General features: G+C 53.8%; 10 protein-coding genes across 10 annotated transcripts; 4 read left to right on the plus strand and 6 right to left on the minus strand.

The window, feature by feature from the left end:
• Positions 1-217: 217 nt before the first annotated feature.
• Positions 218-2,034, minus strand: AB675_11723 (uncharacterized protein; the record flags this gene model as incomplete). The annotated part of the gene is made up of 2 exons (XM_018140594.1): positions 218-566; positions 653-2,034. The coding sequence occupies 2 exons, from the start codon at positions 2,032-2,034 to the stop codon at positions 218-220; spliced, it is 1,731 nt and encodes a 576-aa protein (XP_017995347.1).
• Positions 2,035-2,856: 822 nt separating this feature from the next.
• Positions 2,857-4,018, minus strand: AB675_11724 (putative mitochondrial transport protein fsf1; the record flags this gene model as incomplete). The annotated part of the gene is made up of 3 exons (XM_018140595.1): positions 2,857-3,632; positions 3,687-3,820; positions 3,915-4,018. The coding sequence occupies 3 exons, from the start codon at positions 4,016-4,018 to the stop codon at positions 2,857-2,859; spliced, it is 1,014 nt and encodes a 337-aa protein (XP_017995409.1).
• A 672-nt stretch (positions 4,019-4,690) lies between these two features.
• Positions 4,691-6,430, plus strand: AB675_11725 (putative transporter; the record flags this gene model as incomplete). The annotated part of the gene is made up of 3 exons (XM_018140596.1): positions 4,691-4,784; positions 4,915-5,779; positions 5,833-6,430. 3 exons carry the CDS (start codon positions 4,691-4,693, stop codon positions 6,428-6,430), a joined length of 1,557 nt encoding a protein of 518 aa, XP_017995425.1.
• A 112-nt stretch (positions 6,431-6,542) lies between these two features.
• AB675_11726 (uncharacterized protein) lies at positions 6,543-9,915 on the minus strand (the record flags this gene model as incomplete). The annotated part of the gene is made up of 5 exons (XM_018140597.1): positions 6,543-6,988; positions 7,045-7,142; positions 7,185-8,422; positions 8,472-9,408; positions 9,455-9,915. 5 exons carry the CDS (start codon positions 9,913-9,915, stop codon positions 6,543-6,545), a joined length of 3,180 nt encoding a protein of 1,059 aa, XP_017995380.1.
• Positions 9,916-10,738: 823 nt separating this feature from the next.
• AB675_11727 (Glucosidase 2 subunit beta) lies at positions 10,739-12,624 on the plus strand (the record flags this gene model as incomplete). Its single annotated transcript, XM_018140598.1, has 2 exons — positions 10,739-10,847; positions 10,946-12,624. The coding sequence occupies 2 exons, from the start codon at positions 10,739-10,741 to the stop codon at positions 12,622-12,624; spliced, it is 1,788 nt and encodes a 595-aa protein (XP_017995392.1).
• A 38-nt stretch (positions 12,625-12,662) lies between these two features.
• AB675_11728 (uncharacterized protein) lies at positions 12,663-14,663 on the minus strand (the record flags this gene model as incomplete). Its single annotated transcript, XM_018140599.1, has 1 exon — positions 12,663-14,663. One exon carries the CDS (start codon positions 14,661-14,663, stop codon positions 12,663-12,665), a length of 2,001 nt encoding a protein of 666 aa, XP_017995368.1.
• A 555-nt stretch (positions 14,664-15,218) lies between these two features.
• Positions 15,219-18,266, plus strand: AB675_11729 (uncharacterized protein; the record flags this gene model as incomplete). Its single annotated transcript, XM_018140600.1, has 1 exon — positions 15,219-18,266. The coding sequence occupies one exon, from the start codon at positions 15,219-15,221 to the stop codon at positions 18,264-18,266; it is 3,048 nt and encodes a 1,015-aa protein (XP_017995382.1).
• A 1,660-nt stretch (positions 18,267-19,926) lies between these two features.
• Positions 19,927-21,815, plus strand: AB675_11731 (putative transporter; the record flags this gene model as incomplete). The annotated part of the gene is made up of 6 exons (XM_018140602.1): positions 19,927-20,125; positions 20,267-20,584; positions 20,631-20,805; positions 20,860-21,056; positions 21,114-21,527; positions 21,586-21,815. The coding sequence occupies 6 exons, from the start codon at positions 19,927-19,929 to the stop codon at positions 21,813-21,815; spliced, it is 1,533 nt and encodes a 510-aa protein (XP_017995405.1).
• Positions 21,816-22,096: 281 nt separating this feature from the next.
• Positions 22,097-23,422, minus strand: AB675_11732 (uncharacterized protein; the record flags this gene model as incomplete). Its single annotated transcript, XM_018140603.1, has 1 exon — positions 22,097-23,422. One exon carries the CDS (start codon positions 23,420-23,422, stop codon positions 22,097-22,099), a length of 1,326 nt encoding a protein of 441 aa, XP_017995397.1.
• Positions 23,423-23,664: 242 nt separating this feature from the next.
• AB675_11733 (uncharacterized protein) lies at positions 23,665-25,301 on the minus strand (the record flags this gene model as incomplete). The annotated part of the gene is made up of 4 exons (XM_018140604.1): positions 23,665-24,395; positions 24,443-24,500; positions 24,569-24,775; positions 24,900-25,301. The coding sequence occupies 4 exons, from the start codon at positions 25,299-25,301 to the stop codon at positions 23,665-23,667; spliced, it is 1,398 nt and encodes a 465-aa protein (XP_017995345.1).
• Positions 25,302-25,304: the final 3 nt, after the last annotated feature.

Consider the following 25,304-nt stretch of genomic DNA (forward strand, 5'->3'; position numbering starts at 1 on the left):
TGCCACCACTGACAGCGTCCGCCACCTTTCCTGATGCCCGGTGCCGCATCCAATGCAGGATCCGACCTACATTGATCTCCGTTGATGACAGCCTGTAGGAGACAAGCAGGTAGGTCCACATGGACTAGCCACCTGCTGGTTCAGGGTTGCCAACAATGGTTGGGGTCATGTGTAAGCAGGCTGAACGCAAATATGCACAAGAAGTTGGATATTGTCGTTATAATTCGTCATCGTCGTTGTCGGCAGGCTTCTTGCCCAGACTCGCCCCAAATTGCAACCCAGATACTCCCGAATCCTTGCTGCCGGATCCAAGAACATCGCCAATCGCTTGTGCTGCAAGACCTCTCTGGAGTCGGCGCTTGAAATCATCGTCAAAGTCGGCCATGCTGCTTCGTTGCTTCTTGAGGGGGCTGCCGACCATGAATTCATCTTCTTTCTTGACGTCTGCCAATTGACCTTGTGCAGGCGAAGTACCCAAGGCATCGAGGCCTAAGTTGGGTGTAGAAGATGGAGAGTTAGAGGTAGATCCGGATTTGGAGGACTTTCTCGCTTCGTTCGCACCATTGCTGTTGAGAGGTTCGGCAGAATGCTGACGTTTGAGCTGATAATATCTTAGCCCATGACGAAATTTCAAAGGCGACGGATCACGTACCTTGATTTTCCGGATGCTTCCGCTACTGCACCGGTCCGCTCAGCATCCTCTGGCGACAGCATAGATGGGTTCTTGACATCGGCGTCGTTGATGTCGTCCATCTTGCCGATGATGTTGCCTTCTTCGTTGTCCTCATCGCTCTCCATCTCATCAGGATCGTCTCTCTTGCTCTTGCGGCCATCTCGATCACGGAATTGGGAGAAGCCAGCAGTTCCCTCCTTCTTCAACGGCCCCAGCTTTGGGATCTCGCCAATCAAGCTCTTGCGTTTGGACGCAGGTGTCGCTTTGTCTCCCTTCGGTCCGCTCAGTATACCCATCTTCTGCAGCTGTCGTTCGCCACGGTAGAGGAAAGTGAAAACAGCGTAAGGCTTGTCAGTCGGATCAATACCGGTGACTGTCTGGGTCGAGATGGTCTTGGGATCGAGTGTCTTAGGTTTCGCAAAACTTGTGGTATGGTCGACATCAGCTTTGCTGTCCCCGTTGGACTCTTTGTTGTCGGAATCTTCATCATCATCATGAGCGCCGAATTGTGGAGAGTACTCGCCACGCTTGATCTCGCCACTTGCCAGTACTCGGAACAAGGCAACCTTGATCTGACCTGATGCCTCGGGCATTTGGAGCTCTTCGTCGTCAGAGCTGTCAGAGCCGTCGCTCATTGAGTCGTCTGATATGTTCTCCAGCTGACCGTCTGCTCCATAACGCAGAGTGCTCTTCCTTCTCTCCGTCTTGACACCATTGGCTTCGTCGTCTGAGGTAGCTTTCTCCTTTCTCTTCCGTCGACGTCTCTCGAGCTTCTGTTTGCGCTTCTCAATGGTAGCGGCAGCATCTTTGCCCTCGAGGTCCAAGCCATTCAGCCATCGCTCGAGTCCAACTTCTCGAAAGAGGAACTCTCGTTCGGCAAGACCACCACCTTCCGAGTCTGGTACACTGACCCAACGGGAATTAACCCAGGTCTCTTCACCTTTTCTGAGTAGAGTCGCAACTTCCTCCTTCGCACGACCATCGAAGTAGATGTATGCAGCGATCGTCTCGTTAGGACTTGTGGTCAAAGGCACGTAAGGGCCGATGCCACCTATGTATTTTCCGCGCTCGTCGCCGTGACCAGGCAATCCTCCAACAACTCGTGGTTTGGGATTCGGATCTGTGATGCTCGACTTGGGTGTTGAGTAAGGGACATCTTGACCTGGCGTGAGCAACGTTATCGAAATGGCGAAGGATGAAGGCTCTGGCTTGGTCGACGATGCATCGGTGGGAACTTTAGGAGGTGGGACTGGGATGTATGTGCTGATGCGAGATAATCTTGATTGCTTTTGAACAGAGTATTCTGGCAGCGGGCCATTGGGTGTATGTATGCTCACCGCTAGTCCCTTAAAGCAAGGCATGATCGTCTTGCATAAAGGACGGAGCGATTAGCTCGAGCAAAGGCAAACGAATTCCCAAGCGGATATCTTTCGGGAGGTCGCTCGCCTGTGAGACGCGGATGCAACTGTTGAAAGGTGGCCGGAGTTGGGAACTCGACTACTCGACAAATCAAGCAGGAGTGACTACCGTCGTCTTCGAAGCTGTGCGCGACTGGCCCGGTTCTGACAAAGTAATTGCGCTGTAGGCTGCGTAAGGTGAGGAGACGGTCGGTGAACTGGGTGGAGACTCTGGGCCAGGCTGCGCAGTCTGTCAGAAGAAACTGTGGCCAGATCACCGAGCCAGATTTCGTCCGATCGTTGCTCGCTGTTGGCTCACGGGGCGCGATGTTCTATGTGCGAGGAAGAATGGTGTGCGCAAACAAAGATGTTCGTTGGCGGTGATATGCTTGAGGAACGAAAGGCGGCGCTTTCCTCTTTCTTCCCGCGCGCCGCCAAGACCCGTACCGAGAACTCCACAAGGCTGACCTTGAGAAGGTCTCTTTCAAGTCCAGCAAACAACCTGCGACGACTCTGAAGTCTACTGCACGCGGATTAGATCTCGCACGGTGCAAAGACATCTTCGCGATCAGTTTCCCTGTCTGCTAGACTTCACACTGCCACGATCCTCCGGTACATGCGCCTTTAATGATCGCAAAGCGTTCTAGTTTGCGGCTCGCTCTGTTCGCTTTTATTGCAATTAACAGGAATTACGTTCTCCGAGAACTTGCAGGCTAGGCCCTCAATTATGCTCAGACGTGAAGCCACGCCGCGACTTGTGACCATGAATTCTCCCTCAATGTCCCCTCAGAGACCTCGATTGAACTCCACCAGTCCGCCCTCTCCACCACGCTTATGAAACTCGTCTTCTAACGAAGTTGCGCTCACAGCTTGTCGTTGAGGAAATGCACCCAGCGCCAGCGGAAGCGCAAAAATGCTGGTCGTCAAGATCAGACCCAGATTCACAGGCAATACCATTCTCGGCCGCTGCTTCAGCCATTCGGTCTTCTGTAGTCGGACAAGGATCAGTGGTGGGAGAACCATGATAGGCGATGAATTCAGGACGCGAGATATTGCCGTTTCGCCTACAGCTAGTGTTGCTGCTTTCTTGGACTTTCCTAGACTGGGCACTTCGTCGCCTGTCTTCTCGCGCTCTGCTTTCTGAGAGGCCGTCTGGACAGGGAAGACATCAATGCCTCGCCGGATCTCATCTCCACGCATGAGGAACACGTTGAGAGCGCCAGCGCTAGCGACAGCGGCAAATGGAACCAGTCGGCCGAGCAACATCCGTGTATTGGGGCTAACGCCCTTCAGACGAGGCACAATGGCGTTCAATCCAAGCGCGACTGTGCAAGATGCTGAGACGGCCGCAAGGTAGTTCTTGACCAGGTCGGCGGTAGTCATTGCAGACGATTTGTTGGCATTGGCACTGTTGATGGCCACGTTCAACGACTGATTCGTTATTTGCCAGAACAGAGTGCCTCGAGTTCCCATATTGGGCGTGAGCATACCCGCCGTCACGACAAGATTCGATATAACGAAACATGACATTCGAAACGGTAAGAAGACTGGTTGCCCAGTATCTGTAGAAGAAGCGATCAGCACATTCGCTTGCTGGCAGGCTCCGTGCTGCTCACCTGGATGTAACGTCGAGTCAACGACCTTCTTAGCCTCCCATAGCTCTGGAGTCATCTGCTTCGTCTTGCCAGTCTTGTAGAGTGTAACGAGTTGCTTGGCATTTTCGAGACCATCGGCGGATACGAACAGCGTTCTGATTGAGGGTCAGGTCAGTCGATCAATGTAGATGCGAAACCGCTCGTCAGACAAAGGCGCGGTACCTTTTCAGCACTCTCGATGATTCTCACCTTGGGTCTGCTATCTGTGCTGATTCCTTAACTCGTCCCCAGTATGTAGACAGGTCATACTGAGAAGCAGGCAAGTCACGCGACCCTGGTAGTGAGGCCGACATTCTGTTCACTGGCGCGCACCGGCCCGCGATAAGGGCGACAAAAGCGCAATGCGCTGCTAATGCAGTCGTTACCGTCTTGACCTGATGGCGTTCATGCACGAATCTCTTACTCTACTTCAAGGAATGACGATGGTCGGTGAGGTAGTTGCAGCGTTGGAGAAATTGAGGCAGCTCGCGGAGATAGGTCTTAAGCACTTCACCACAACAAATTCATCTACCGCTCAGCATCATCGACGCTCAGTGTAATCTGTACGCGATGGTGCAAGTGCTTCCACTGAGCTGGCTCTATGCATGTAACTAATGCACGAGTCGTAATTGCCCTTTCCGAACAGCGGCGTGATGTAAGGTAAGCGCGATGGCGACCCCAAATAGCTGGAGCTGTCGGATCCGAGCGCCCACCAACATGAAAATTCCACCACCTCCGATGACATGACGCCCTCTTGTGACCTCATTCGCCGAAATCACCGCCGAGCATCAATATTACCTAACATGAACCACGTGAAATATGCAAAAGTCTGCCACGGCTATGTCCGTCAATGGCCACTTCATGCTATGATCGGTAATGCGGGACCTGCCATCACGAGCAATAAGAGCTAGCCATGGCTCGGCGGGTGTCATTGATGATGGCTTTTTGGGTGTGCACTTGTCGTTTCACTCAACCACAGCATCAGGATGACTGTCGTACCGGTTGGAATGGGTGACCATGATGAAGAGAAAGGGGAGGTCGAGGTGCCGGCAGCTCATGGGGAGGAGTCGTTACGACCCAGTAAGTCATCATGCCGTTCGCCATTGTCTGTGCTTCATTTCAAGGAACGGCCTGGACACAGATGGCGCTTCTACTTGCCGTCCCTACTGCGACTTCTGCACCCAGACATACTGATTTTGTCGTTGTGTAGATCGGCCGACACCTTCCCGCCAGGACACAACAGCATCAACCCTAACGCTCAAGTGGTCAACGCCGAACGACCCTGCCAACCCATATAACTTCTCGCATCGAAGGAAATGGTTGATCACTGCCCTTGCCGTTCTCGCCACCTTCGTCGCGATGATGAACGGCACGATGATCACGGTCGCCCATGAGCAGACCTCAGAGTACTTCAACTACAGCGACGCCAACTTCCCCAATTCGTATTGGCCGACCACAGCCTGGACGATGGGCGGCGCTTGCTCTGTCCTCCTAGTCCTTCCCATCATGGAAGACTTTGGTTCTAGGATACCTTTCCTAGGCACCTACACGTTCTTCCTCATATGGCTCGTCCCGCAAGCTCTGGCTCGAAACTTTGCGACGATGATCGTCGCTCGATTCTTCGCCGGCGCAGCAGCATGCGTGCTCGCCAACACATCAGCAGGCGTCATCACAAACATCTGGGAAGACGAGAAAGCGAGGACCATCCCGACCAGTGTTTTCATCACGGCATATCTCGCAGGCACCAGCACTGGACCCGTGCTTGGTGCTGCGATCCTTCACAGTGGCATCGGCGGCCACAGCGGTTGGCGCTGGCTAAGCTGGTTTCAACTGATCTGGTGCGCGGCGCTTATGCCGCTGTACATCGTTTTCTTCAAGGAGACTCGAGGTGCCGCCATCCTCGCCAGACGGGCAGCAAGGGACGCAAAGTCAGCTCAAGCAGACCCTGATCACCTCGCCAGACTCCCCTCCCGCTGCCTGAACCACACTCCCATCCTCACCAAGCTCAAAATCTCCCTCAGCCGACCCCTGTACATGCTCTTCACCGAACCCGTCCTCGCCACCTTCGTACTCTGGTCCTCCTTCGTGGTCGGCTGCGTATACCTCTTCACGCAGTCCACCGAACAAGTCTTCGTCACCCTGTACCCAACCTGGGCCCCATTCAAGCAGGCTACATCCAAGGCGCCATCGTCATCGGCGAGCTGCTAGGCTGGCCATTCGTCTTCGTCTCCTCTAAAATCTACTTCGGTTCCGCCAAACGCAACACCGAGTTCCCCGGCCGACCCATTCCAGAAGCACGCTGCTACGTCTCCATCGTCGCCAGCTTCTTGGGCGTGGTAGGCGGCATGTTCGTGTACGGCTGGTGCTCTACACCCTCCGTACCCTGGATCGCGCCCGCCATCGGGCTGGCAATGGTCGGGTGGGGAATCAACATCGTCGTGTTGGCTATAGCGGACTATGTGCTGGACAGCTACGCCAAGTACGCCGGTAGCGCGATTGCGGCGGCGGCGATGGGGGAGAATGTGTTTGCGGCGTTTTTGCCGTTGAGTAGTTATAGTATGTATACTACGTTGGGGTTTCAGTGGGCGAGTAGTTTATTGGGGTTTCTGGCGTTGGGGATTAGTGTTGCGAGCGTGTGGATTATTATTTATGGGAGGAGGTTGAGGGAACGGAGTCCGTTTATGGAGAGTGCGGTTTTGGGGAAGGGGGATGTTGGGCGGGAATAGGGATGAATATTGGCTTGTCATTTTCCAGAAGCTGCTGAAGCTAAACCTGCCTGTGAATCTTGGAATCTAGGTTCCTGAAAGTGCCGAACCGGGGTAGCCTATCGTGGCCACTTTAATCCCATTGGGCAGCAAACTCGTCGAGGGCCAGTCCCCAGAGGGCCCGCAGCCGTGCCAGCTGTTCCTCTTCGACGATGGTATACTGGCGCAGAAGATCCTCAACAGTCGCGTCATCGTTTGCTTGGACATCTGGTGTTGCTGTTGTCAGCGCTGGAATCGGCTCGTCCTGCATGACAGCCACTTGACCTGGAATACAGGTGGCCGAAGAGTAGTCTGCTGTGCTCGGTGGTATGGGTTCTGGATTCTCATGAGGAGGGAGCGGGAATGGAAGTCCCGCGTAGCTGCGAACAGGTCCGTCTGCAGTATCCATGTCCTCATTGCTTGCAAAATTACTCTCAACCTCTGGATCGTCTGTCGTAAACGTGCAGTCGAATGCGATCCCGTTCCGGGGTACACTGCTCCGCCTGGAGGACGGTGCCGCATTGAGTTGTCTCCTCACAGCTTCAAAGGTCAGTACCATGTCTCCTGACAAATCTGCGAAACCGGGATTCACTTACTTTCACGCGCGATTCTGAGCTTCGACAATGTGGGTACTGCCTCGATATTCTCCGGACTCAATGCGTTACTGATGATGATATTGTTCTCGTCCTTAAGTCTCATCAGCAATCAAGATCGATCCACACGTTAGCAGACTCACCTCCTCGTGATAGGCATAGCCAGATCGTTCAGCACTTGCGTATGTATCAACCCCTTCGGCATCTTCGTTATGCCTTTCCTCGGTGCCGGAACCTCGACATTGTCGGAGGGTAGAGAGCCTCGACTCATGGCGTCGCGATCGCCAAAGCTAGCTGGATCGACAGTCCTGTGGCTCATCTGCCTCTTGTTAGGTCCCCAGTCAAACGAATGCTCTTCGGAATGTTCTTCGATGACTTCAACCATGTCATCGTCTGCTTCTGCAACTACTACGCTCTCCATAGCAGGGCAAGAGGCACGTCGCCTCGTCACGAAACCATTTGTCCGGGCGCGCCATGAATCAAGCATCCGGTCTCGCCCTGAACCAGGCAGTCTTCGCTTGACCCAGCGTGGATCGTTTGCGTGGTCCCTCAACTGGTGTTTGAGAGGCGCTGTATCTGTGCCGTCCACATCAGAATAGTCGGTACCATCTGAATCAATGTCTTCCCATTCGCCGTTGTCGTCCTCGATTTCATGTCCATGAAGAGATGTCGACGGCTGGTCATTGTCGCTGAGCTCGACAGCGTCCCCCTGGACGGAGTCTGGCGATGGGTGAAACTCGCGGAGAGTCCTTTGTGAGAACGACGGCGACCATCCACGTTGCGCGGCTCGGAAGCCACTTGCGGCAGACTGGGCCTGTTTCCCCTTGGCCTTGAGTAGCTTAATGTAGTGACTGACGCATCGGGCTTGAAACAAATTGGACTGCAGCTTGTCGACTACATCTCCTGCTAGGATATCGAAAAGCCTCTCATATTCACTTGACTTTTTTCCTCCGACAATCAGGAGCACTACACCAATTCTTATACATGAAATAGTCCTTGGTATGTTGCCCTTCCTGAAAACATCCTCCGCTTCATCGAAATAGAATCTACTCTCGCTGGCATCTGCAATCGCATTGGGGTTATTTTTAATAAAGTCTCGCCAGACCCGGTCTCTGAGGCAAGGATTTCGCTTGATCAGTGATTCGGCATACCTGGGAATATACCCGTGTATTTCCTCGAAAAACACTGAGGATGCGATCGAGGTTTCGTCGTCGGCGTCACTCAATGTGGTTTCTCCCGGAAAGTCGTTGGCACCACCATAGGCATTTGGATGAGGACGGCGCTCTTCGACCGTGATGGTTTCAGTTCCAACGGCGTGGGGATTTGCAGCAACAGCTGCAGCATAGCCAGCAGGGGTGGCGAATTCGACAAAAGCACAGTTCTGTCCGTCGTCAGTATGCACCACTAATCAACCATGGGGCTTGACATACTCGCATCTGAGAGACATCAAAATATCTCAACTCGCCGTGCTTTTCCAGAGCTTCGCGTAGAAGACGAGCATCGACCTTGTCGTTGACGTTGTTGATGTAAGCGAGCACGTTGCCTTCGATCTTGGCTTGAGAAGTATCGGGGCTCTTCTTTTCGTCGGAGACTCCCGGACTGCCAGGATCGACGGCTTCCATGATGATCGGGCTGTCTTCGGAGACGTCGCTTGTGGTGGATCTAATGGAATTTCCGGGATGAACTCCTGGTGAGTGGTCTGCAGACACTGCGTTCGCGACTGGCGGTGGATCTTGCTGTTGTCGGGCCATGAAATGCAAAGGTGCTATGCCTGTGAGACAGGCAACTGACCCTGTCAAGCCAGCCATTCCCATCCACGCATGCTTGATCCTTTGGTATCTCGCCCAAGCCTCGAGAGAAGCGATATCGAGCCGGCCAAAGTGATCCTTCCAGGAATCGAAATGGTGTCTGAAAACAGCTTCCTGTGCTTGGTCCCGAAGCGAAGATCTGATTTCGTACTTTGGGAGGTTGATTTCATCAATGAGTGTCTCGACCAGCCGGCAATGGTCAGAAACCTCGATCGATCGGCCAATATCGGACTTGTCGAACGGAACTGCAGGACTTTGGCTTTCTGCTAGAATAGTGCTCGTCGTTGTCGTGGTCGTAGTCGACGTTGTCATTGCTGTCGCGAGTACTGGTGGTGGCGTAGGCTCTGTGATTGCCAGTAATGACATGACTGGGGTAACACTCGTGGTGGGATTTTGGTCAGCGACCGATGCGACGGACTGCTGTTGCGCATTTGGCGCCGTTGATACCGATTCCAGCCGTTTAGTGAGGTCCTCGAATCGCTGTTGTGCATCTCTTTGATCCTGGTGAAGGGCAGTGAGCAGGTCTTTCTGCTCCTGTAGCAGTGGTAGTGCGGTTTGACTACGCTTGGTAAACATCGGTCACTCATAGGGCGATTTCTCAATACCTTTTGAGCTGACCTGCCAATATGAGCACGTTAAGCATGACAAGCAACGAGTTCTTCAGGCGATCAAGATTTGCTTGAAGTGCTTCGACTTGTTGCTGCACATATGGAAACCTCAGACGATTCTTGAAGCTCATCACCACCTTGCCACCGATCCCAGCGGGATTGTTCGCGTTCCCCATAGCGGCGTCGATGTCGCTAAAGACTCCATGACATTCGTCTACAAGGCTTTGGGCGGCCTTCAATGCCTCGGCGGTGCATAGCTTAGCATACTCTTCCTTCTTAAGCTCCGTTCCAAGCTGTCGTAAGACATTCCCAGTCATAGAAATGTCCTTCGATATAGCTTCGACGCTATTTTTGGCGTGCTTGACCTTGTGCGAGAAGGTGTAAAGCTTGACCGATAGCCGTGCTCCCAGATCCGCGATCTGAAAGACGGCGGCGACGATGCCGATGACCTCTGCCATGTGCACACTTGTTGGGTGTGTTGATGGGAAATGGCATCATACGCTGAGTCCGACGACGGTAAGCCTGTGGGTTATCTGCTCCCTGACTGAGGACTCGAATAACCGTCAGGCTGAGTGCTTGTGGCTGAGCACTCGACCTGGGGATTTTGGCTAGGAGGCACTGCGTGAGTACGATCTGCATTCGAAGGCCATCCTTGTCCAATAACAACGAGTGCGGTGGTCCAGACTGCAGCAGATAGGCCCTGCTTAGGGAGCATGGATCTATGGATTATTCACACACGGTCAAGTCTCCCGAGGTCGCGTTGCACAGGAGGATAGCTATGCCTTCGTCGAGACTCGAGGACGCTCTCTGCCACATCTCGTCCGGCCTTTGCGAGCACGATCGCGACCATGCAGGATCAACGGATTACGAGCACACAGCGTGTGCTCTCGATACCTCCGATGGCGTTGCGCGACAAAGACTTCAGGTGGTGCGAAGCCCATCTCATGGCAAAGTCACAATAGCACGCGCCCAAAGTTGTCTCACGTATAACTCACAATGCTCGTGCTGCTCGGAGTGAATGGATGACATTCAAGAAAACACTGAAGTAGAGCACGCTGCATCTATCGTGCTGTCAGTGTAGGCAAAGGCTCAGGAGGCCCCCGGCGCGCCCTGCGGGCCCCTGATGAGGCTAACCCATCGGGACCAACAAAAGGGGCAGTCTCGCCGACCGCGTTTCAAGATTCTCGAAAGCGTGTGCTGTGGCCTCACCAGGCGTGCGGTACTCCTACTCCCTGGCACCCTCGTGACAGCACTCCGTTGGGAACAGCTCACGGCACCACAATGATCATCCGGTCTGAAGTGCTGCTGCTGGGTGTACTCTACCCACTGAGGTCCTCGGCTGCAGAAACTCGCTCCTCTGATTCGCGACCCAGAGGAGTCGGTCCTGAATGTGAGATATTCCATGTCAATAAATGCTATGCTCTAATGGGCTTCCACGCTGCATTAAGTGGATAGGACCATGATCACTGACTCTGCTGTCTATTGTAGTCGCCAAGTTTTTCAAGCCCTCAGCAAAAGACACCTTCACATGCATCTCGAACCCCTCGATATCAATACCATTCTCCCGCGTCAACGATGACTACTGCGACTGTCCCGACGGCTCAGACGAGCCCGGCACAGCAGCTTGCTCATTCTTGTCTCCCTACTCGCCGCCACAGTACCATCCGGGCCCGGACACTGTGGCAGCCGCGACACTGAACTCCTCCCTTGCCCTACCAGGCTTCTACTGCAAGAACAAGGGCCACGTTCCCTCCTACATCCGCTTCGAGTCCGTCAACGACGGACGGTGCGACTATGATGTCTGCTGCGATGGCTCTGACGAGTTCGGCGGAGTGGGCGGCATCAAATGCCCGGACAAGTGCAACGAGATTGGCAAGGAGTATCGCAAACACGAGGAGATCCGGCAGAAGACGCTACAAGGAGCACTGAAGAGGAAGAAGGAACTCGCCACACAAGCGAACACAGCCAAGCAAGAGGTTCAGAACGCCATCAACATGCTACAAATCAAAATGGAGGCAGTCAAAGTCAAAGTTAAAGACGCCGAAACCAATCTAGCAGACGTCGAGCACAGAGAAAAGATGCGCATCGTCCGAGGCGGCAGCGCCCCGGGAGGAGGCAAGCTTCCAATCCTAGTAAACCTAGCCCAAGAACGCATCAAAGAACTTCGCTCCAGCCTCGAAAAGACAAAGTCACAACGCGACTCCATGTCCGCCCGTGTAATCGAGCTCGAAGGTCTCCTCACCAAACTCAAAGAAGACCGCAACCCCAATTTCAACGACGCCGGCGTCAAAGCCGCCGTCCAAGGCTGGGAAGACTACGCCGCCCGCGAGACAACCGACAGCTGGTCCGATGCCGAAGATCGCGACCTCGCCGCCATCATGGCCGAGGACAGCGATTCCAACGGCATTAACTGGGCTGAATTCCAGTCCGACGACTCCTCAGACAGTGACGTTGCCGCCCTGTACTCATTCACATCCTACCTCCCCCCCGGCGTCAGCAGCTGGATCGACACCAAGGTCGCCAGCATCCGCCAGCTCCTCATCGAAAACGGCGTCCTCCCATCCAAAACCACCGATGTAGGCGAAAGCAAAGCCGTCCAAGAAGCCAAGAAATCCGTCGACGCCGCCGGCCAATCTCTGTCCGACGCAGAGCGCAACCTGTCCAAACACCAAGAAGACCTCGACAAAGACTACGGCCCCGAAGGCATCTTTCGTGCCCTCAAAGACACCTGCATCACTAAAGACTCCGGTGAATACACCTACGAGCTGTGCTTTATGGGCAAAACTCAACAGAAACCTCGCAAAGGCGGGTCAGGCACGACGATGGGCAACTTTGTCGGGTTCGATGTTGAAGAGGTGGATGATGATGTTGGGCTTGATGGGAAGGGGTTGGGGAGGGGCGAGAGAGTGGTGATGAAGTATGAGAACGGGCAGCATTGCTGGAATGGGCCGAATCGGAGTACGAGGGTCGTGTTGGCGTGTGCCAAGGAGGATGAGATTTGGAAGATTAGTGAGAGTGAGAAGTGTGTGTACAGGATGGAGGTTGGGACGGCGGCGGTGTGTCATGCTACGAGGGATGGGAATAAGGCAGTGGAAATGTTGCCGCTGGTAGTGACGGTGCTGCGAGGCATCACGAGCTGTAGGGGGTGGTGTTGGGCTATTGTGTAACATTATAGAATGCAGCGTTTTGGTGGATCAACCTGGGCTCACTCGATCCAGAAGCAAGGCAATGTCTCGTCGTCGATATCGGCCTGTTCGAAGAGTTCTCCTTCCATCAAGCCTTCCACGTAAGCCTCGCCGATGAGATGCCATCGAGCGTTGCATTCGAAGCCGCTTCCGGATCTTCTCCTGAGGATGAACGGAACTCGAGCGTATCGAAAGACCACAACATAGTCGCCTTCTCGCATATCCCCGGGGCCAATCCCAAGCCACTCCTTCGAATCGTCAATGTCTCCAAATGCTCTGAGAGGTGTCCTGTTTGCCATGAAGAACCTCAGACTGAGTAAGTAAGCTCCGCCAGGGCTGCTTGGCAGGGAGTCCAGCTTAGCAAGGTTAGTAGCAGGATCTGTATCGAGGATATCAAGCGCAGCTGCCAGTCCCTCAGAAAGTCGCGCAATAGGCGGATCGTACTGTCGTGTGTATAAAGATGTACCTGAATTCTCTTTGGGCACGAACGGTGCATTGCCCACGGGACAGCGAAGGTATGCACGCCGACGGTAAGCGCTCACCTCATCTGCATCACAATTGACCTGGTCATCGACCTGTATTGGGTTCTGGCGACAGAATTTTGCCCACGACTTTAGCCAATGGCGCTCAGATTCAGCGATTGCTCGACTCTCTGAAAGCCCATCGTCTTCTTGATGGACAAGATGCGTTCCGCGTTGGTAACTATGATTCAACCCACATTCTCTGACCATTCCGACGACAGTACCCCTCATGAGAATTCGTTGCCGGTCTCGAGAGCAGGCCAGCCAGGCATGAGGACCTGAAACGGAGGGCCTGTCCCAAACCCGTTCTGATGGGATGCGCTGGCGACGCCACTGGCTACTCTCACCTCCTGCTTGATATTCGTGGATGTCGTGCAGAGGCTGGTACGCTACTGCTTGAGAAACATCAGGACACCACGTTGGGACCATAGAAGACGGGCCTCCTATCCGCGCCTGTTGCAAACCTGTCAGGCAGACATCATCCGCAAAAGATGCCAGACCGAGGCCAAGGAACTGCTGACGCGGATCCTCAATGCTTGCTGTTGCATAGTCAACTGGGATTCCGGACCGACTAGCGGTGGAGAGGAGACCAAGGACAGCGAAGACTCTGTCAATTTGGAGGGAGACTTCACGGCTTCGACAAAACTCGATAAGGGAGGAAGCGGCAAGACCAGAGTGTTCTCGCCATTCCGTCTGCATTCCCTCAATCCTTCGCAGAAATTCTAGAGCATGTCCACTGGCGGGAGACATATTCGTTGCCCATTGCCTCACCAGTATTCCGTTAGTCTGGACGAGATACTCTGCAAACCAGCACAAACTTTCCAGAGAGAACAGGTGCTCACGTCCACAGCATATCTCGACATTGGTGTTGAGGACTAGTTCCTGTAGAGGCCACAAACGCCTCCAGAAGCCTTTTTCGAAGAGCTCATAGAGACCAGACCAAGCCAGAGAGCCAATTTCCGGCGTGTGCATATAGAGACCAGTGTTAGGGTGGGGGCCCTTTCCACGTGGGAAATCATCGAAAGGTATAAGAAGGCACTCAATACACTGGTTGATGGCTATGGACGAGTTGCCCAGCCATACAATGACCGCTGCAGCATGAGCGAAGTGAAGATAAAGGATCCTGACTTGGGCGGCTTTCTCCTCGGCATCGAACTGATGAATTGAAATGGCGTCAATGAAGAATGGTCCGTGTTCATCTTTCGCAAGCATAGATTGGAGTAAGTCCTCAACTGTGGGTGTGATGAACAACTCTGCGCCTTCGCATACAGCGACTTCGGATCGCGCCTGATCTTCCCAGGCGTAAGATACAGCGAAGAACTCTGGTGGCGAGGAGACTGTATGTTTCGTAAGTTGGAATCGTACAGGTCCAGCACTGCTAGTGTTAGGGAGTAGCGTGAGCAGACGGAATTCGTCCTCGTTCAAGGGCTCATATGTGTACTCCAAAGGTCGGGCTGTCGTGCTTGATGTATCGAACTGCGTGAGTGAGGCCTCGGCCATGGTCGCTCCGTCAGCCACATCAGTGCAAACGAGAACAGATCAGAAGGTTTCCTGGGCGAGTCTCACAATGCACTGAAACGGTGGCGGTCATCGACTTCGCAGACTGCTTCGTAGATGAACACCCTTAGTTAATCCGTTGACCGGTCACACAATGGCCACATTGCTCGCCATCTGGCCTATAGACTAGGAGGAAAGAACAACCACGATTGAAGGCCATCGGCTCCCGTCTGTGTCGCGCTAGGAGTCGAGAGAAACTCGTGTCGAGAGGACACGACTTGACGCTTACCGACATCAAGCCATCGTCGCTCCTAGTGCAGTAATTTTCTGCCTCGCCCTATGGGGCGTGGTCAGGCTGAAGTGAAGCGGAAGGTTGGGGTTTATGTGCACGTGCCAAAGTTCCCGGAGATTCATGATCGCGTCCAAGCGCGTGTTACCAAAGTGCCCAATTAACGATTTATCTGCTTCCACTCCCTCTTCGTATCCTGTTGGAGGTAGCACGACACAAGCTGATCATCCGAGTCCTCAGACCCGGCAACGTCGCAGGCCGATGCACACATGCATCGTGCTGCGGCTAGCCTCATCGTCAAAGATGTAAGCCACCTCTTGCGCGCCAGTGGCGCACGACCTCTCCTCGGTCACGTCCGTTCAGCGTCCAGCACGATCATAAAAAACGCTCGTCGAGGCGCAAAAACGAAAGCAACGAAGAAAGCCTCAGCCATCGCCAGTATCCAGCAGGGCGCCCTTGAGCCACTACAAGACATCGAAAATGAGGAGGAAGTTGAGCCGGACTACCCCAGTTACCCAGACACACTTCAGGGCGTGCGCGACAACATGGCCAAATTCAAGAATTGTGTCGTCGTGACAAGAGTCGGCAACTTCTACGAGATGTACTTCGACCAGGCAGCCGAGTTTGGTCCTGCCATGAGCCTGAAAGTATCGTACAGAATGTCTGCCAGACACCCTGCTGTGCCCATGGCAGGGTTCCCGTTCTATCAGCTCGATCGATACCTCAAGACTCTGGTCCAGGAGCTGAATCAGCATGTTGCGATCTGTGAAGAGTTCCCGAACAACGTTGAGGGGAAGATCAAGTCTGGAGGCAACAGATTCGACCGGAAAGTGGTTCGTGTGGTTACGCCTGGCACGCTGATCGACGAGAACTTTATGGACACGACGCGAAACAACTTCCTGCTGGCAGTACACGTGCCTGCACCAACGAGTATGGCTGATGGCGAAGAGAAGGCTGATCACGATGTAGGCTTGGCCTGGATCGACCTCTCTACCGGCGACTTTTGGACGGGAAAGACCCCTCGGCTCTTGTTGGCATCCTCCATCGCACGCATATCTGCTCGAGAAATCGTGCTGCAAGACTCCGCCACTGCCGACGTCAAAAACGAGATTCAGGCTTTACTTGGTCAGCACCACGAGCTGGCCTCCTATCACAACCGCGTGTCGAATTTCGACTCATTACAGGACTGGAATCATTGTTTCGAGACGGCCGTCTCGGCTGATATTGAGCAGACCTTCTCACACCAGGAGAAGCAAGCGATACACCACCTGCTTGACTACGCCCAGCAGCAGCTACAACGCACCCAGCTTCGTCTTCAGCCGCCACGTCAGAGGGACGACAGTCACCTCATGGAGATCGATCGATACAGTCTGCGAGGCCTGGAGATTCTGGAGACATCAAGAGACGGCTTCGGAAAAGGCAGTCTCATTCATGCCATCAAGAAGACTGTGACTTCCAGCGGTACGCGATTACTTCGTGAACGTCTCGTGCAGCCGTCGGCGTCAGTCGAGGAGATTAGTCAAAGACTTGACCTCGTGACGGCCTTCATAGAGAACAACGACCTACGAGAAGATCTCATCGAGCGACTGAGACGAACATTTGATGTTCAGCGACTTGTACAAAAGTTCACAATGAATAAAGGCGACCCCGACGACTTGGTCGATCTGGCTAAGTCAATCGCAGAGACAGCGCTCGTGCAAAAAGCGCTTCTGGATGCGTCGACAGGTGCCAGTGAGGACAGCCCACTCGCACCGCTAACTCGGCGGATTTTCCTGCAGGGGCCGCAGTTGCTAGCCGAGCATATCAGTAACTCGATCGACGAGGAAGGACTGATGCAACTGCATCGCCAAGAAGAAGACGAGAAAGCCGAAGTAACTGCTTCAGCGGTCGACGCAGTTGAGAACGAGGGCGCCGATCCGAGTGAATTTGTCCAGAAGAATGCCCGACGCAAAGCTCGAGTCGCTGAGAATCGGTTCTCTGACAGTGACATGCTCGATGCATGGATCATGAAGAGGAGTGCCAGTGATGCGATTGGTCTGCTACATCAAGAGCTCGATGCGCTCATGGAGGAACGCGATGCTTTGGCAGCCCGACTTCAGGTCGAGGTAGAAGCGAAGTCGCTGTCTCTACGCCTAGACAAGAAAGGCTATATCTGCCACATTCGCAGCAACAAGGACTTCAACAAGCATGCTCTTGATGAGTTGAAGGCAAATCTGATCTCTTCTACCAAGAGCACCAAAACATATCACCTACCGATCTGGTCTAAGCTAGGCGGCAGAATGGATGCAGCAAGAATCAAGATTCGGAACGAGGAACAGCGGATCCTCCACAACCTTCGGCAAGATGTCTTCGCAAACCTAGTCCAGCTAAGACGTAATGCGGCTGTCATGGACGAGATCGATGTCGCAACTTCGTTCGCGGCGCTGGCAGAGCAACAAGGCTGGAAGCGGCCTGTGGTAGACACGTCGACAGACCACCAGATCATCGGAGGCAGGCACCCAACTGTCAAGCTGGGTCTCGAAGAGCAGGGACGGACGTTCATCAGCAATGACTGCGTTCTTGATGCTAAAGAGCAGATTTGGCTCGTCACGGGGCCGAACATGGCTGGAAAAAGCACGTTTCTGCGACAGAATGCTCTGATCACAATCTTGGCCCAAGTCGGAAGCTATGTACCTGCCGAGTACGCCAGGATTGGTGTCGTCGACCGCATTTTCTCTCGCATCGGCGCCGCTGATGACCTGTTTCGAGACCAATCAACCTTCATGGTGGAAATGCTCGAGACCGCTGCTATACTGAAACAGGCCACGGCTCGCTCATTCGCCATCATGGACGAAGTCGGTCGAGGTACGACGCCACAAGACGGGATCGCTGTTGCCTTTGGCATCCTCTCGCACCTCCATCACATCAATCGCTGTCGAACCTTATTCGCTACGCATTTCCACCGACTCGCTGATCTCACAGCCTCGTGGCCGCGTATTGGTCGATATTGTACAGATATAATTGAGGAGAAATCTGGCTCCTTCATCTTTCAGCACCAGCTTAAGCCTGGCGTGAATCGCAATTCTCATGCTTTGAAGGTTGCAAAGCTTGCTGGTCTGCCTCAAGCTGCCCTCATAGCAGCGCGCGACATGCTTGACCAGCTGCAGATGGAAGACGAGGAACTTCGCGCCGCAGCGAGCCTTCCTCCACCCAAGCCAGTCGTGGCGCCCAAGAAATATCGCCCGGTGCAGATAAGGGCGGAGGATGTTCACAACGCGCCAGACCTCTCCGCTCTGCGACCACCGCAAGCGCCTCGCACTCAAGATGCTCGCCCTTGACCCCTCAATCCTCCGGGAACCGCGGCGGCTGCACCACCTCCCCAGGGCCAGGCTTGCTATCATTCACAGTCCCGCACTCCTTACAAGTCCGTGCATCCATATCACCTTCGAACGCCTGCACGGCCTCCTTGATCTGACTCCCCAAATCATCACAATGAAAACTCTTCTCATGCACAATCTCCCCGCACTTCTTACAATACCACCTCATCCGATCCACCGAATCCGCCGGCCGCGCCTGCTCAAGCACAATCCCAACCGTATCCGCGAACCTCACAGGATTATGTGGCGTGTTTGCTGGCAGCAGGAACAGAGAGGATTCATGGATGGGGATGTCCACGAACTTGTGCGGTGTCTGGCTCGTGTCTACTGTTTTGAGAAGCATGCTGCCTTTGTGCTGGTAGAAAAATTCGGGGGTCTCGTTGATGTGGTAGTCGGTGCGCGCGTTGGGGCCGCCGAGGACCATGACGGTCAGACCGGATGTTTCTGGGGAGGAGGGATGGTAGACGCAGTAGTTATTTATGGGCGGTTGGAGGAGGTGGCCGTTCTTCTTGATCCTAAGGTGGTGGTTAGTACTGTGTGGTGTCGGGTGCTGGGGGAGTGGGAACTGTAATACCATGCGGGGAGATTGAGAGCCATGTTGAGCGGGGTTGGAGGATGTGTATCGATAGATGGTCAGGCTATAGTAGGGACGAGGCAGAGATGCAACTTGAGTCAGCGGCGATGCGAATAGAAATCTCAAGTTCAGATTAGAAATAAAAGATCCGAGAACATTGTATGACGCGCCTGTGACCGCAGGCGATCAGCCCGCGTCCGCACCGGCAGTGAACGCCTGGTCGCCTGTTCTTGCCCCTCGCTCGGTGGCGATGGGGACCGAGGTTGCCTTGAAGCTTCGAGATTTCTTAGCAGGCTTGTCTCGCTTGACATGCTTCTGTCATCGACGTCGACCTGCTTCCATCGCAATTGCTCTCAAGATGAGAATGCAATTCGTGTTTGAGACAATCACAGATACGTTCGGTCATCCGACTTCATCGTAGCTCACCCCATCAAGTAGCAATGGATGCTATCTTGGCATGGCATGAACTGCAGCTTGACTTTCTCTCCAGACGTTGCGTTGGGAAGAGTAGGAAGAAGAAAGTCGACAGCAGGACTCTCACTTATACCCCGTCCGCGAGGTGAATTTCGAGGCGAGCGTGAAGTGGCTATTCTACCGACTCGGCCAGAATGTATTCACTATTCGTTACATGATTCAGCATCTGAAGTGAATTCGCACATCGACCGTCACACGCTAGGTGAGCTTGAGGTACCTCTCAGAGACTACAACACCGAACATGGTTGCCGTCCGGTGCTTTAAGTCCCTCTGGTGGCTGCCAGACATCAAAGCCCGAGCTGTTGGATCTACAGCACACAGAATGTGCCTTGTAAGTTCGATCGGCTATTTTCCCTGCATATGCTTCTATCGAACAGCTTTATCGTTCTTGCATGGGGCTTATCTTTGGAAAAGTCGCTCCGAATGGACCACTCGCTATCAATACGCGCGTGCAGCCTATGAGCGCGTCTCAATGACCAGGATGATTGAAACTTCACAGAGATATATACAAAAGCCAGCGATGGCCTCCGACAACCTAATGCCCTCTCACCACAGACCACAGACAGCACAGTCATGGACGACAAGGACGTTCGGACTAACAGCGGCGTTCGATCAGGATCCGTGAGCAGTACGAGAGACGTCAAGGTTCTCAGTGATGGCGTCGACGCCGTCACCGCGGATGGGGAACACCATCGCATGAGTGCGAGCATGGCCATCGATCCAGCTGCTGAGCGCCGACTGGTCTGGAAGTTTGACCTAAGGATACTGCCCAGTAAGTGTCACTGCGCATCTCAGAGGAAATCAAAGAACGATTTGGGTCTGTCCGCAAGTCATGTGCACTTGTGTCTTTCGGCTTGACCACGAACTTCTTGCTTCGTGTCCAATATAAGTAAGCTGACGCTTCGTTCATCAGCTCTCGCTGTCATGTACCTCTTCAACAGTCTCGACAAATCGAACCTCGGCAACGCCAAAACAGCAGGCCTCGAAAAGGATCTCGGCCTGCACGGCGACGACTACAACACAATCCTATCGGTCTTCTTCGTCCCATATGTGCTCACAGCCCCGTTCCTAGGTATACTTGGCAAGAAGTATGGTCCGTCCAGGGTGCTACCGTGCATGATGTTCTCGTTCGGCTTCTTCACTCTCATGGTCGTCGCGGCACAGAACTTCGGTGGTCTACTTGCTCTGAGGTGGTTCCTTGGGATGGCTGAATCTGCGTTCTTTCCGCTGGGTATGTGCAATTCAAGGTCGAAAGCGTTCAGTGCTGATGGTTGCAGTCATTTACTACCAAACTACATTCTACAGAAGAGGCGAGCTGGCTAGGAGACTGGCTTTGTTCTACGCCGCCTCCTCGATTGCGTCTGCATTCGGCGGTCTGCTCTCCTTTGGAGTATTCCAAATCCATACAGGTAGCCTTGCGAATTGGAGGTATCTGTTCATCATCGAGGGCAGGTGGGTTCAAATCAAAATCATGCCCCCATGCTCATCACTAATGGAGACGAACAGCTGCTCGATGATATTCGCTCTCTTCGCGTTTTGGTATCTACCATACAACGCCCAATCAGCCAAGTCCTTGACTCCCGAAGAAAAAGAGCTGGCATTCTATCGCATCCAAGTCGATTCCTCCTCGGTCGTTGGCGAGAAATTCAACCTCAAGTCTGCTCTAGGTATCTTGAAGCATCCAACCAGCTGGATCATTCTCGGTAAGCATTCCCACACCCCCAACGTCCACATCACCAGAACTAACCTGACACACACAGGAATCGAGATCTGCCTCGGCGTCCCCCTCCAATCCGTCTCCCTCTTCCTTCCCGTCATCACCAAGGCCCTAGGGTACAGCACGGTGAAGACCAATCTCTACACCGTCGCGCCCAACATCACCGGCGCAGCGATGCTGCTCATCCTCGCCTTCGCCTCAGACTACACCCGCCTGCGTTTCCCATTCATTGCTCTGGGGTTCGCGTTCACGTTCATCGGGTTTGCGATCTATGCTACTACAGACATTAAGGAGAATATCAATGTGGCGTATTACTCGTGCTTTATGATGACTTGGGGGACGAGTGCGCCTAGTGTGATTCTGGATGTGTGGTATAACAACAATATTGCAGATGAGAATAAGCGCATGATGTTGACTACTTTGGGGGTGCCGGTGGCGAACTTGATGGGTGTCGTCAGTGAGTATCCTCCCAGCCCACGCTCGGGTTGTACGAATCACTAATCATTAACTCCCAGGCTCAAACATCTTCCAGAACAAAGACGCGCCCAAGTACCTCCCAGCACTGATCACAACGGCTGCATTCGGCGGATGCGGGTGTCTCCTGACGTTGATTCTGGGTGCGTGGATGATTACGGACAATAAGCGGAGGGATATAAGGCATGGGAAGACGGTCAAGGCGAAGGATATCCCGTCTGAGATCTTGAGGGATGGGCCGAGTGCGCCGGAATATCGCTGGTTTCTATGAGCGCTATCAGAGTGCTGCTCTCGGCAACGGCGTCTAATGCCAGTCAAGTTTGTTTCCCACAACACTTCCGAGGTTGATCCAATTGGTAACGACAAGTTAGACATGACCCTCATCTCAGACGTTCGATCGTTGACTCTGGGGTTCGATCTACAGACACAGGGCCTAAGTTGCTGAAGCACGTCCCCGGCAACCGTGATGCCGTTCTTGCCGTCTGGTACAGAATGGACTTTGCTACCGCTGCAGCCAGGGACTTAAGTTCGTCGTCCTTCGCGTCGACCACATCACTGTCCTTTCCACTTGCCTGGTTCTCGATGTGCGAACTCTGACCAGCTTGCGCTACCCAAAGATGCAGCGTCCTCATCGTCGTTGTCCACAGTAAGCTTACCCAAGGCGCCAGCAACTTCACCGAATGTAGCTTCCGACAGCTTCTTGTCGTCCATGTTGCTCGTGCCGTTACTGGTGGTCTGCTCTGACTCGTCGCCGGTACCTCCTAGCTCCTGAGTCGCACTGCCGTTGGCTCCATCAGGCAGAGCACCCGCGATAGAAACCCGAACTCCTTCGCCAGCAGCCTCAAAGAGGATGGTCTGAGGTGCATCACTCTCGTAGTAATCTTCCACCACGGTGGCTTGCTCTGCCTTTGCATCAGAGAGTTCATCGACCAAAGTGGACTCGTCGTCATCTTCCTTGATTCGAGCAGTGTCCTCGCTCTTCATCAGATCGACAGCCTTGACGTCCACACCACCATCTTCCTTGTCGCTGTCATCGTCGTTGTCCTCCAATCCGTTACCTCCATTATCGCTGTTGACCGCCTTGTTGCTCTTGTTTGTGTCGTTATCGTCGTGCTTAAGATCTCCCGCATCGTCATCGGTCTCGGCGTCTCCCTCGTCCACGTCGTCGTCCAGATCGTAATCACTCCAGTTCTCAGCAGTCTCCCCACCCAATGCTCCCCCAGTCGTCCCCTGCGGCACAAGATCCAGATCCTCAACACTCCAAACTAGCCCCTGCTCGTCGTCCACCTGCTTACGCTGCTCCATGAGTTGTCGCACAACATACCTCAAACCCCGCAGCTTCTTCACAACGCCTGCCTCCGCTCCGTTGCTCTCCTCGATCTGTCGTGTGAGTCGATCCTCTTGCGCTCTCAGCTCGTACATGCCCATGTCGAATATCCTATCCCTGAACTCGTTTTCCTCAACCGGCTCGGCAGTCTTGGGCACTGTCTTCCACGGATTCGGGCTTTCTTTGGTAGGTTCCTTGCTCATGTCTCTCACTCGTTGCGTTTGACGGCCCGGCCATTCCAACTCGAGATAATGCAACTGCGCCGCGATAAGTCGAAGCCCGTTGCGAACTTGCTCTTCCTCAGTGCCAGAAGCAACAGCAATTCTGTCACTTTCATTCGGGATTCTATTCTTCTCTTCCTCAACCAACAGTTGAAGCACCCATACCGCCCAAGGATGTTCTCCATCTCCCTGAGGAAGGACTTGTTGATGCAGTCGGAGACCGTTGTACGCGCGGAGGAGATTGGCATATGTTTTGGAGTACTCCTCTTTGTCCTGGATGGTTCTGGTGCGGTCGTTGACGTCGAATCGGGGGCGGTATTTGTCGGCCATGGCTGTCGTGGACGCAGCGCGTGCGAATCGAGTTGTTAGGATAGATTGGAAGCTTAGGAGCAAGCAACCAGAGAAGCTAGAAGTTTGAAGTTGATAATATGCCTAGCGTTGCTGTCCGTTTGCTCTGTTGCCAAGAGCAACAAAAGACATTATCTCGGCTGCTGTCTGATCATTCTGCTTTGTGTCGTGGAGATCATCAGCCAGATTTCGCACCTTCCAAGAGGCCTTCAGCGGCCCTTTCATCAGTCAACTTCCTCCACCACACTCCCAGCAAAGACCGGTAGCTTGCTGCAGATCTCGTGAGCAAATACGCCTCGGGACCTCTCAGAGTACTCCCTGGCACGGTTTTCCAACTTGTCCTGCCACTGTTCATCAAGCATGTAGATGATATTCGAGGCCAACATCTTATTCACTGTACCCGTGTGACCAAGCCCCGTATCCCACTGCAATGCCTCAGAGGCCTCCCGACTGCTCTGCAACACCTGTCGCCGGCGCTTTTCGAGCGAGTCTTTCGGCATCAGTTGTGTTCGGAACACGTTCGCCCAGACGACTGTTCGAAAGTGCATATCCCACAACTCCCACTGAACGTAGCCAGGGGCCACCAGAGTGAGCTTTTGCCGTGCCGCGTCGTGTTGATAGCCTTCGAGCATTCGGGCGAAGCTGTTGTCTTTGCAGACGGCTAGAAAGATATGGCGGCAGCGTGGATCGGTGACACACAGATTGAAGTTCTCCCGGATCTTGTAGTCCACCCGCTCCTTGCCCTGACCAGCATCAATGTAGTCGAACAGGAAGAAAGTCTCCACAAACTGCCGTCGGAACTCCACAGGGTTGTAGGTGAACTGCGAGTATGTACCTTGTCTGGTTTGTGAGGCTCTTGCGTTGAAGAACACACGTACGACAATCTTGTAGACAGCACCGATCTCCGGATGGTTCTTTGCGATGTCGTCGGAAATGGTCTGGTAGATCTCATTCGCTGATCACTTGTCAGAGGCCTCCCTGGTGCACCGTGTATGAACTTACCTGCGAATGTGCCCGGTCGGTGGTGTTTACCGCCTTGTCTGAATATGCTCGGTGCCCACTGCGAGGGTTAGTGAATTTCGTCGCCAGGGAGGACTTCATGCTTGCCTGGTATGCATCACCATCTACCAAAAGCACTACATACGGCGCTTCTGGCGTGCTCCTGAGCCTGGGGGCTTTCAGCTCTGGCTCTGGGTCTTCCTCGTCTCTCTCTTCCATTTCCCATTCCAGGCGGCCTCTGGCGGCGTATCTCAATCGTTCAGTCTCGAAGTGGGCGTCGGCAAGCAAAGCCCGCATCTGCACCGCCTCGGCGACCAGACCATTACGCAGGGTGGCCTTCAAGGGGTCAACTTCGCATTTTGCATCAACATGTGGACATCACTCACCAGTCCCATCTTCTCCTTGTCCGCTGCATGGTATTGGGCGCAAGCTCGACAGTCTTTGCCTTGGCATTCGCTACAGCGCCCTCCAGAGCCTTGATCTGGTTTTGGAGTGCCTTATTCTTGTTCCTTTGTTTCGCTAGGGCGGTGTCCAGGGATTTGACATGGTCTGTTTGGCCGTAGAACTGCTGTAGCTGGCGTAGATGGGCTTGTTCGGAGTTCTTAGCCTCAGCCGTCATGGACTCGATCCGATTAGAGGCCTCCCGGAACGACTTCTGTAGATCAGCGAAGCGGGTTTTAAGATTTACTAACTCGGACTCGTCCTTCTGCGCTTGGTCACGAAGGCGCTGGTTCTCGGATCGTTGCAGTTCGACGAGATCTGCAAGCCTGGCGAACTCATCTATCTCCGGCTGTAAGGTTGCCCCAGCATCAGGACAGCGGCGCCGCTGGAGGCGGGCGCTGAGGTAGTTGAGCGTGTTCATTCT

The sequence above is a fragment of the Cyphellophora attinorum genome, assembly GCF_001299255.1.
Source record: "Cyphellophora attinorum strain CBS 131958 chromosome Unknown Contig40, whole genome shotgun sequence".
Classification (NCBI taxonomy): Eukaryota; Fungi; Ascomycota; class Eurotiomycetes; order Chaetothyriales; family Cyphellophoraceae; genus Cyphellophora; species Cyphellophora attinorum.